The sequence below is a fragment of the Tachypleus tridentatus genome, chromosome 8 (assembly GCF_004210375.1).
Source record: "Tachypleus tridentatus isolate NWPU-2018 chromosome 8, ASM421037v1, whole genome shotgun sequence".
In the NCBI taxonomy this organism is placed as follows: Eukaryota; Metazoa; Arthropoda; class Merostomata; order Xiphosura; family Limulidae; genus Tachypleus; species Tachypleus tridentatus.
Window position 1 is genome coordinate 62,246,224 of NC_134832.1, and position 11,845 is coordinate 62,258,068.

General features: G+C 35.4%; 1 protein-coding gene across 1 annotated transcript in view; it reads left to right on the forward strand.

Moving 5' to 3' along the window:
• The window catches only part of LOC143222503 (uncharacterized), a 39,029-nt gene extending 30,467 nt beyond the window's left edge, over nucleotides 1-8,562 (forward strand). Inside the window, exons 2-3 of the mRNA XM_076449107.1 lie at nucleotides 1,110-1,276; nucleotides 5,071-8,562. Coding sequence (XP_076305222.1) covers nucleotides 1,110-1,276; nucleotides 5,071-5,391 — 488 coding nt within the window. The 3' untranslated portion in view covers nucleotides 5,392-8,562. The remainder of the gene's footprint in view (nucleotides 1-1,109; nucleotides 1,277-5,070) is intronic.
• The last annotated feature ends 3,283 nt before the right edge of the window (nucleotides 8,563-11,845 follow it).

Genomic DNA, 11,845 nt, shown 5'->3' on the forward strand with positions numbered 1-11,845 from the left:
TACTAAAAGTTCGATTTGTTTGTTCTGGTAGAGAAAAGCCACATTAAGCTACCTACTATGTCCACCACAAGGAATCGAACCTGGAACTTTATCGATGTAAGTTTGAATAATTTAGAATGTGCTGTAACACTGGGAATGGTAAGCCTTTGAGAGACAAAAATAAAATAAAATTCCACGAACGTCTGATACGCTACAATAGAATTAGTATATTGATGGAATGGCTGATTATGTGATTTTGGTAAAACCGTAATTTTTGTGTTTCATCAGAAAAGTTAGGACACTAAATAAGTGTTTATCGCAATACCTCAATGAATGGTTTAAAACTTTGTATTTTTGTAAGCACTCATCTGTTATTATTTGAACAATTAAACAAAATATTAGTTTATTTTTTGAAACACAGTTGAAGTTACATTTCCCATGTCCTAGCTTAGATTGTGATTACTTCAGTTCCCTCTGTTTCTGTATTAATATTTGACGATCAGCTCCAAACTTATGTAACACTAAGGTTTATCTTAAACTGTTCTGCTATCTTAATTTTCTATTTTTTTCAAAGTTTAACAAGTTTTAATTGATTTTATATCTTGCTAAATCCCTGTTATCAAAGACCATCAAAAAGTAAAAAAAAAACACAACTCATCATTATTGGTGTGATTTTTATTATTATTTTTTTCATTTTTAAAGTTGAGTTCTCACTTGCTCAACTGTAGTTAAGAAACTTACACCCCTGGTGGTTCAGAGTAAATTCTGAGGATTATCACGCTAAAATTCAGGTTTCAATACCTCGTGGTGGGCAGAGCACAGCTAGTCCATTGTTCAGCCCTTGGGCTTAACAAAAATAATTAAGAATATTAATTCTTAGTTGTTTTTAACAAAAGAGTTTTCTGTAGAAATGAAGGTTGAAGATATGATTAGTTAAAAATAGCGACAGTTTCTTTGTTTCTATCGTATTTATCAAATATTTACTCAACAAATGTGTAGATTCCATTGTGGAAAAACTAGTGCTGACGTTCAACGAACAGTTGTTTAACTGAGATAATAAGTTATAAGTTATTCAGAATGAGCTTGGAACATGTAAATGCCTACAGTACAAATGTTTTTGTTTGTTTCAGAATCAACCAATAGATGTCACTCGTCAAAAGAAAGGAAAAAGCGGCCCAGAACGGCGTTCACAGCTACTCAGATCAAAGCTCTCGAAGCTGAGTTCGAACGAAGCAAGTATTTGTCGGTTTCGAAAAGAATGCAGCTTTCCAAAACACTGAAACTTACAGAAACTCAGGTAAAGTAAAGCACGCGTTCCATCTTTAGCTTTTTTACATAAGGCATGCGCTCCATCTATAGTTTTTGTTACGTAAAACGCACGTTATATCTTTAGCTTTTATTAAATGAAATCTCGATCCATTTTTACCTTATGTTAAGTTAGACACGCGCTCCATCATAAACTTGTGTTTGTTTGGATATTATTAAGCACAGACGTACATAATGGGCTATCTGTGATGTGCCCACCACGAGTATAAAAACTTGTTTCTTAGCGTTACAAGCCTTCTGATTTGTCGCTCAGTCGTTGCGGGGCCATCTTCAAGTACCAAAATAAATTTTATTATAAATTAACGTTCAAAGTCAGTTTGGAGTAACGTATAGTTTCAGAAAAAATTCAACAAATTAAAGTTTTTACAAGTTTTAATGAAACAAACATGAAATAAACAACGTTTCTCAAAACAACCAGCAGTGTTCGAAGAATGATAACAAATTAAAAACATCACACAACTCCAAACGGAAATTCTGAACTAACAACAGACGAACGATTGCACGTGAGATTAGATGGAAATTTATTTCTGAAAGTTTGTTTGTTTTTTTTAATTTTGCACAAAGCTACACGAGAGCTATCTGTGCTAGCCGTCCCTAATTTAGCAGTGTAAGACTAGAGGGAAAACAGCTAGTCATCACCACCCACCGCCAACTCTCGGGCTACTCTTTTACCAACGAATGGTTGGATTGACCGTAACATTATAACACCCGCACGGCTGAAAGGACAAGCATGTTTGGTGTGACCGGAATTCGAACCCGCGACCCTCAGATCACGAGTCGAACGCCCTTAACCCACCTAGCCATGCTGGGCTTATTTGTGAGAGAAAGAAGGAATTGTTTGCTGGTGAAGTTTGCTTTAAAGTAATGGAAGGCTTGGAGTTACATTATGGATATTAAAATTAGACCCCATTATATGTATACCATATAATTAATGTTATCAGAAAGTCCTTGATATCGAACAAATAATTTCCGTATCGTAACTTATGATTCAGTTTTGACTTTGGAAGCAGCTTTTCTATTTGTCATATGGTAGGTTTTTAACGGAAGCATTTTTACAAAGTACTAGGTTTGTATGTTTTAATACAAAGCCACACGAAGATCAAGAAAAGCCCCCTAAACACCAGTTCAGGTGTTCCACTAATACTTAACTATGGCGTAAAGAGATCAAAAGTAATCGAGATACACTGTTAACGAGAGTTTCTAGCTTATATGATTGATTAGTACTATTAAACGGATGTAGTTAAGAAATGGCTTGGCATGGCGAGGTGGGTTAAGGCGTTCGACTCGTAATCCGAAGGTCGCGGGTTTGAATCCCCGTCACACAAAACATGCTCGCCCTTTCAGCCACGGAAACGTTGTAATGTGACGGTCAATCCCACTATTCTTTTATAAAAGGGTAACCAAAGAGTTGGCGGTGGGTGATGATGATTAGCTTCCTTCTCTCTAGTCTTACACTGCTAAATTAGGGACGGCTAGCGCAGATAGCCCTTGAGTAGCTTTGCACGATATTCAAAACAAACAAACAAGTTATGAAATTATGGTACAAAAGGTGTGAGGTGGCTAGATTATAAACGTTAGTTACGCGTTCTTAATATATATATATATATAACTACAAACTCTTAAACAGTACGTGTACGGGATTCCTTAATACTAAACTTTCAACAAGGTTTTATTCTTAAATTTAAATACAAATTATAAATCCAGGGACTGAGTCTTCCAATCTCATATTTAGCTACAAATAGCTTTTTTTTAAAACTTATTTATATCCTGTTCTTTTACATTTTCCACAGAAACCAATTCAAAATGTATTTTGTTTCCATACAAAGTAATACGCAAAACAAGGAAGTGTAACACAGATAATTTAGCGCTTCAAAACAATGTGTTTTGTATTGCAGTTCTCTCCTTTCTATGTACAAACCGATATGTCTGCGGACTTATACTGCAAAAACCTGGTTTTGATCCCCGTAGTGTGCAGAATACAGAGGGCCCTTTATACAGTTTTGTACTTAACATGTGTGTGTGTGTGTGTTTCTTATAGCAAAGCCGCATCGGGCTATCTGCTGAGCCCACCGAGGGGAATCGAACCTTTGATTTTAGGGGTGTAAATCCTTGGACATACCGCTATACTAGCGGGGGGCGACATATGATAATTAAAATATAACGCAGTTTCATTACCTAAAAACAAAATGTATTCGATATATTAATATTATTGGTAATGTGTTAAGAAACAAAAACATCGTGATAAGTTGGCAACGTATGGAAAAGTGTACAAATACAACTATCGATCTAAAATATCGTTGTTTGATTTTACTCGTGAAAGAAAAATTCATGAAATTAGTTACTTGATTTTTCAATATTAACAACTATTAATGGTATTTCCAGTCTTGGATAAATGCATGTCCTCCGCTAATACAGCAGTAAGTCTAAGAATTTACAACTCTAAAATCTGGGGTTCGATTCCTCTCGGAGCATCCAGAAAATAGCTGTGTGGCTTTGCTATAAGAAAACACACACGTAAATACATAAAGAAGCCTTATTGAATATAAGTCAGTTGCCAAGGATACAGTTCTGAATAATAAAACCAAAATCTAACATTTATTGTAATTTTAGCGTTGCTTTTGTGCGCTATCACAGTTCTCTCGTTCAACTATACAGTAAAGATATATATATGCATGTTTCTACGTTATTGTAGAAACGTAAATTATCTTCTCTAATTTCCATTCATAAATTACTAGTCACGCCAGATCATAACGAAAGTACTTCCTAATCAGACAAGCATAGAAAAATAATGCTTATGTGTATATAAAGTAATTATAACCAATAATACAAATTTCTGTGTAACGACTTCGTCAGTATAAACAAATGAAAATTATGGAAAGTGTAAACGTAAAGACAGTCGATGTTAGTGCCAGTTTGAACCAAAAGGTGCATGCATGTCTACAGTCACTTTAATTAAAATATTCATAATATAATACTTTGTTAGTTAACAATAATTTACTTAACAACACGAAATCATCGACGCCATCTGGACTGTATCTTCTTCGTTAAACGTTTTAGTGTTAATTCTTTGTTAAATGTTAACTGTAATTACCACCCCTCTAGTCTATCATTTCAAAATTAGGATTTGTTTGTTTCTGAATTTCGCGCAAAGATACATGCGGACTATTTTCGCTAGCCGTCCCTAATTTGGCAGAGAAAGGCTAAAGAGAAGGTTGTTAGTTATCACCATCCACCGCCAACTCTTGGGCTACTCTTTTACCAACGAATAGTAGGATTGACCGTCACATTAAAGGCTCCCCGATTTAAAGGGCTAGCATGTTTGGTATGACGGGGACTTGAACCTGCGATCCTCAGGTATTGTGACTCGACCACCATAACCTCCTGGCTATGTCAGAACCTCAAAATTTCGGAAGGCTATGAAACTAAGGCAATACAATTTCTTTATATAATGGCGTTTAGCATATAGTCCTTTATCAAATCACGACAGTAGCATTTGGTTATGGGATGGCTATACGCAAATAGCATTTTATGAAACTAAGACAACATTATTTTTTTTATATGGTGGTTATATGAAAATAGTCCTTTATCTAACTCTACGATAACGCTATTTTATTTCTAGTTAACTATATCAGTTGTAAATAAGTGAGCTTAAATATTTATATTGATTATATCTTTGTGTAAAATGCATTTATTCCATGCAATTTTTACAGGAAAGCTTCAGAATTATTGCAACGTATAATATATATTTTGTTTGTTTCTTTTCAGATTAAGATTTGGTTCCAAAATAGAAGGACGAAGTGGAAGCGGAAATATACAAATGACCTAGAGGTCATGGCTCAACAATACTGTCAGTCATTAGGGATTCACGCTGCTCGTCCAATGTTTGTTGGAGACAGGCTTTGGCTCTTCGGCTATCCCCCTGGTGTGCCTAACCCAGCCGGTTGCTCTATGTACGGTCTCGGACAGCTTGTGCCTTATGTGTCTTCGAATGTCGGTTCCCTCTCCACCACTCGTCCGTCTCCGAATTCTTCTGGAATGGCACTGGTTCGTTCACAGACAGAAAGCCTCCCTGTTACAGAACTATGAGGACCCACGAGTTAAACGTTTTGTTTATGCTTCTATTAAACTTGGTAAAATAAATTTTGAGATTTGGGTGTAGAAATATTAGGCCAGGGTGAAGAGCATCAGAGACCGAATGGATGAGATCAGTTTTCAGGAATAATGTCCTTCGTGTGATTGGTTTGTTCTTTCTTGAAGATAGAAGTTCATTTGGTTGTGTGTATTAAGCGTTAGCAACTTATGAACAACAACAAAATCAGTCGAAATTACGAAAAATTCGTAGGACGAGCGAAATGCTCTCTTTGTATAAGAACCTTAACAGAAACATACAGGTATAACTGAATTCCAAGAGTTTTAGCAAAACAGCAACAGTTCTTTCGTCCATCACACTGTCCGTTGTATAGTGTGTGCAGATTAGTAGACCTTCTACCTGTCCACTCGTACCACCCCCTTAATAACCTCAAACCTTGTAGATGATTATACCTTCTTCCTCTCCCCAGAAACCACCCTCTTACAGACCTCAAACCTTATTAAAATGAAAAGTTAATATATGGATAGATTACCAACTGTCTGTTACTATCATGTCACATCCACCAATTGTATCTGCTAGTACAATTCAGCTAACGTGTTTCCAGCGGTCACGTGCAGAATATTCTTGAATCGACCACAGCAAAATGTTCGTTACAAAGATGGCCGTCAGTCAAATATACGGCTACTGTCTTCTACACTATAACAAAAATTAATTATCGTGACATTGTCTAAAAGCAGTTACTTACCACTGTAAGTCAGTTCCGTTAATATTCTAAGTCTAATACACTGATTATTAGCTAACCATTTTACCGAATCTTTATAATCACGGTCAGTGATAAATTAGTCAAATGGCAGACATTAAACTTACAAGCAAAATGTACATATCATTTGTAATATTTCATATTTATCTTTGTAGATTTGTTACAGAAAGCAATTAAATTACAAAAAGAAGAGCGTTGTTTAGGAGAAAATATACAAAAAAATTTACGTGCACCAAAATCTGCTGTGGGAATCGAACCATAAATTATATAGCATTATAAGCCGTGCAGTTTGCTACCTAACCATCCAAAAAATGATGGAGAAAGTAGTACTTATTTGATCGCGTAGCAGTTTCTACACGTAATTGTCCAATTAAATTTTAACCTTCGAAGGTTAACAGTGTAACGTTGGTTTAACTATATCTTAACGTGGGCCCTGCATGGCCAGGTGGTTAAGGCACTCGACTCGTAATCCGACAGTCGCAGGCTCGAATCCCTTGCTCGCCCTTTCAGCCGTGGGGGCGTTATAATGTGACGGTCAATCCCACTACTCGTCGGTAAAAGAGTAGCCCAAGAGTTGGCGGTGAGTGATGATGACTAGCTGCTTTCCATCTATTGTTACATTGCTAAATTAGAGACGGCAAGCACAGATAGCCCTCGTGTAGCTTTGCGCGAAATTCAAACCAATCTTAACGTGTTTTTCGTTTATCTTATCGTCATTAAACAGATTGCATTAATTTAATTTAATGAAATGCTACATCACTTGAGTTTTAAACTACTATCATTATACATTATGCTACTATTAGTTTAGTGAGAACAATGTAATTTTTTGCTGTCTTTAATCAAACCTGTAATATTTCAATATTCATCTACCTGCTATCACCCCGACGAAAGCAATTTTATGTTTATAATTAATTGGCCTAAGTATATCACACTTTAAACATTTGGTATTTCGCAGTGATTCTCAGACAGTAGGAGCTTTTTTCTCTAGCGCAATGCTACACATTAGGCTACTGGTGCTGTACCCGTTCCAATTATCGAAATCTTATTCTTAGCGTTATAAACCCACAAACCTACCGCTGACTATTGCAAGCAAACTTTTCAGTTTTTTGGTATATATTTCCATTTTACTTTAATCATTTCCTGAGTGTTTTTGTCTGTTTGTTTCAAAATTTGATAAACAGGTTTCTTACAACGATAATAATGGCGCTGAGTGACTGTACCTAAAAATTAAATCTCAATATTCCCTTTTAATTATAATACATCAAATCAACTCAACTTGATAATCACCACAATATATTGTCTTCTGTTTCTCTTGTTACCCTATCTTTATGTTAATAAAGAATTGGTTATTCTATCAAAAATTATTATTTATTCTTATGTTGTTCAATAAGTGGAAATAATACATTGATAAATATTTAATATACTTTCGAAAAGTCAATGGAATTGAAGTGAACGCCCTCTGTCGTGCAGTAAAGATGAATGGTTTCCATTATATACAGGAGTTACAACTACGATAAATGGTTTTCAGCACCCTATCCTACAAATGTTTCCAGGGTCAACGAAACGAATACTTCTTCTTCCACAGGATATTTATAAATATTTAGTTTTCTTACTTCTGCCGATTTGAAATGATGTGTTATTTAACTGAGGGCCAGACTTCTAGGAATGAAAAAAACAACTTTTGTTGTAATGTTTCTCTCAGTTAAAAAAAACAACTGATGACATACTAAATCTGATAAAATCAAAATCTTTGAGACATTTGGCATCAGTAATAATATGCTGATAATAAATTTCTTGTAGTATAAGTAATAATAAAATTATTTGTTTTTAATCTGTACATGTACATTTTAATATAAAAATTATTTAGAGTAGCAAATTTCAAGTGTGACCAGTAGGGTAGGAAACGTCTTATTGCTGACCAGCAGGATAGAAAACGTTTTATTACAGACCATAAAGGTATTACACATCTTAGTACTGACCAACAAGGTAGGAAACGTCTTATTGCTGACCAGCAGGATAGGAAACGTTTTATTACAGACCATAAAGGTATTACACATCTTAGTACTGACCAACAAGGTAGGAAACATCTTATTGCTGACCAGCAGGATAGGAAACGTTTTATTACAGACCATAAAGGTATTAAACATCTTAGTACTGACCAACAAGGTTGGAAACGTCTTATCACTATCAAGGTTTGACCAAACCTATTAGATTATACATTTTTGACATGTAAACAATTGAAATGTGCAGATTTGACAGGTTATCAACTAAAATGTGCAATTTAATATGTGAACAACTGATAAGAACAGCTTTGATATGTGAAAAAAACTAAAGTGTGCAGTTTGGCAGGTGAGCAATCGAAATGTGCAGTTTTAAAGTGATTTATTAAAATGTGTAGTTTTGACAAGTACCAATTAAGTTCTGTTTATTCAACAATTTATACAACAACAACAAAGGAAATAGATCTGCTTAAAGAAATATATTACAACTTTTCTGGACTGATAATCATACTCCTCAACCAACATGTGTTTATTGTTAGCCCCAACAACATGATTTTGTAACAATTTAAAACTAACTAAGAACTAGTAACTAAAAAACCAAAGTTCCCACTCTGTTTTGAAAAGCTTGCTTTCGACTGCCTTCTGTAATTGGCTAGGGTATATGAAATTGTACTGCTATAGATTAAGTTTAATAATTTCTCTGGTGGTGGTTGTTAAAGCATATTGTTATATTGTCAGGTTGCTGATTTGGGTTCAGTTTAGTAATTTCTCTGCTGGGGGTTATTTGTTTATTTTGAAATGAAACACAAAGCTACGCAATGAGCGATCAGCATTCTGCCCACCACAGTTATTAAAACCCGATTTCTAGCTTCTCAAGCCTGCAGACATACGGCTGAGTCACTAAAGAGGGGTGCTATTAGGGAGTTATTGAAGAATATATGCAATTGTCAGGTCACTAAAGAGATATAATTGTAAAGGGCTCAGCATATCTTAAATATGTTAGTCTATATTTTATTTGATCATATTATTAACTTGAGTACCTCTTAGGAAATTACATTCTGTCTGTAGTCGGTCACGAGAGACTTAACCCGATCAGATCGTTTGTAGTGTCAAACATCAGTAATGCATTTAAATGATAAAAGTATGACTATATGTTCTAAAAGTAAAATAAATGCATTTTAAATTGATTTGTTTTGAAGTTCGCGTAATGCTACACGAGGGCTATCTGCGCTAGCCGTCCCTAATTTTGCAGTGTAAGACTAGAGGAACCACCCACCGCCAACTCTTGGGCTACCCTTTTACCAACGACTAGTGGCATTGACGGTAACATTATAACGCCTCCACGGCTGAAAGGACGAGTATGTTTGGTGTAACAGGAATTCGAACCCGCGACCTTCGGATTACGAGTAGATTGCCTTAACCACTTGGTCATGCCGGACATTGTAAATTGAAATATTAGTTTGGAAATCCCGTTTTCCTAACAACTGTTAGCATCCATTAATATGTTAAGTCAACTTTTATCTCTTGTTTAATTAAAATTCCATTGTTTCAGGAATGTTTCATTTACTAAACACTTTCTGACACTTCTTTCTCTGAAAACTTTGATTTCGGGTAACATTACATATTCTAAAAATCGTAACTCTTATATCAGATAATCATGATGTGTAGACTTCGCTCAAGTCGACTTTTCTATAGCAAGATGAACAGTTTATTTTCTAAACTTTGCATAAAGTTACACAAGGGCTATCTGCGCTAGCCGTCCTGAATTTAGCAATGTAAGTCTAGAGAGAAGGCAGCTAGTCGTCACCACCCTACACCAACTCTCGGACTATTCTTCTACCAACGAATAATGGAATTGACAGAACATTATAACGTCCCCATAATTGAAAGGGAGAGCATATCTGGTGTGTCGGGGATTCGAACCCGCGACCCTCAGATTACGGGACGAGCGCCCTAACCGCCTAGTCATGTAGGGCCACGTGATGGACAGAACCGATTATTATTTTAGTCTGCTACATTATTAAGAAATTAATGTCAAAGCTTAACAAGAGGTTTTTGTTATCAACAAATCTACTGATGTTCGTTTCTCTCGGCTTCACTGTTTCACTTTGATCTACATTTAAAACGTTTTGGACGTTACTCTGTCAAAACAGATTCGCAAGATGACACTGTCGTTTCAAAATGTAATCTGAATAAAGGGATTTTCAATTCTTTTGCAGTAAATAATTAATTTTCAGAATCACAGAATGTATCTCAACACTTTTCTACTTCGAAATGAAACCACCAGGTCTGGCATGTCCAGGTGGGTTAAGGCATTCGACTCGTAATCTGAGGGTCGCCGGTTCGCATCCCCGTCTCACCAAACATTCTCGCCTTTCAGCCGTAGGTGCGTTATAATGTTACAATCAATCCCACTATTCGTTGGTAAAAGAGTAGCTCAAGAGTTGGTGGTGGGTGATGATGACTAGCTGCCTTCCCTTTAGTCTTACACTGCTAAATTAGGGACGGCTAGCGCAGATAGCCCTCGAGTTGCTTTGCGCGAAATTCAAAACAAACAAACAAAATAAATGAAATCACCATCATCCTATTTCACTATCTCCTTCTGCGTTAACGAAACCTAGGTTTACTAAATAATTTCCTTTTTATGAAAGAATAATTATCTTACCTAGAGTATGCTTTCTAATATTATTATTTTTCTCACATTAAACTGAAGGAAATATATTCCAACATACGTAATTTCTCTTAATTAATTATATATAAGCTCTTATATTGTCACAAAAAATATCTTACATAGTTCTTTCCCATGGCGATTTCCGACTATTCGTCTTTGAAATAGCAAAATTCTAATACGACAATTTAATTTCTATGCAACTCATAAAATCATTATTTTTATTTGTCACTTGCTTGAATGTTCCTCCAAAAAATCATATTTCTCTATTTGCTCTATAATAACTTAATTATTTCAATATCGATAACTGTGGTTCTGCCTCATTTTTAATGTGATTGTAGCTCCTCCAACTAAGAAAGTTAGAAATGTTCAGCATCGAAAGTTGTGGAAAACATTGCTATGGTTAATTGTTGTTCATATCGACAGGAGTTAATGAAAGTTTCATTCGCGATTGAAATGCACTTTGTGAACCATTAATATTGTGTTCGGATTGCCATCCCATAATAAAGGTACACGGACTTCTCAGCGCTAAAATACGGGGTTCGATTCCTCGCGATGTACAGTGCAGCTATGGTCTGAAACAAGCAAATCAAAAACGCACCTTACAAGTTTTGTATTCTGGAGACAAATACATAAAATTAATTAATTATTACTTTTTACAAACATTCTACATTCAAGATAATGTTTGTATTAGCTTGTTTTTCTTATAGCAAAGCCACATCGGGCTATCTACGGAACCCAACGAAGGGAATCGAACCGCTGATTTGAGTGTTGTAAATCCGTAGACTTAACGCTGTACCAGCGGGAGGGGGCGTTTGTCTTAGCAATCTAATGGTTGGAAATAGAAAACTGCCAAAGGTTCCAGGTTCAAGGTTAATTTTTATTTAATTATAAAACATTTATATTATAAAAATTTCAACAGCCCAAACTGAACCCACCAGACAAAAACCAAAACATGAACATATAATAATCTATGAAAACAAATAAAGAACAATCAGAATATATTATGGAGTCCACACTCA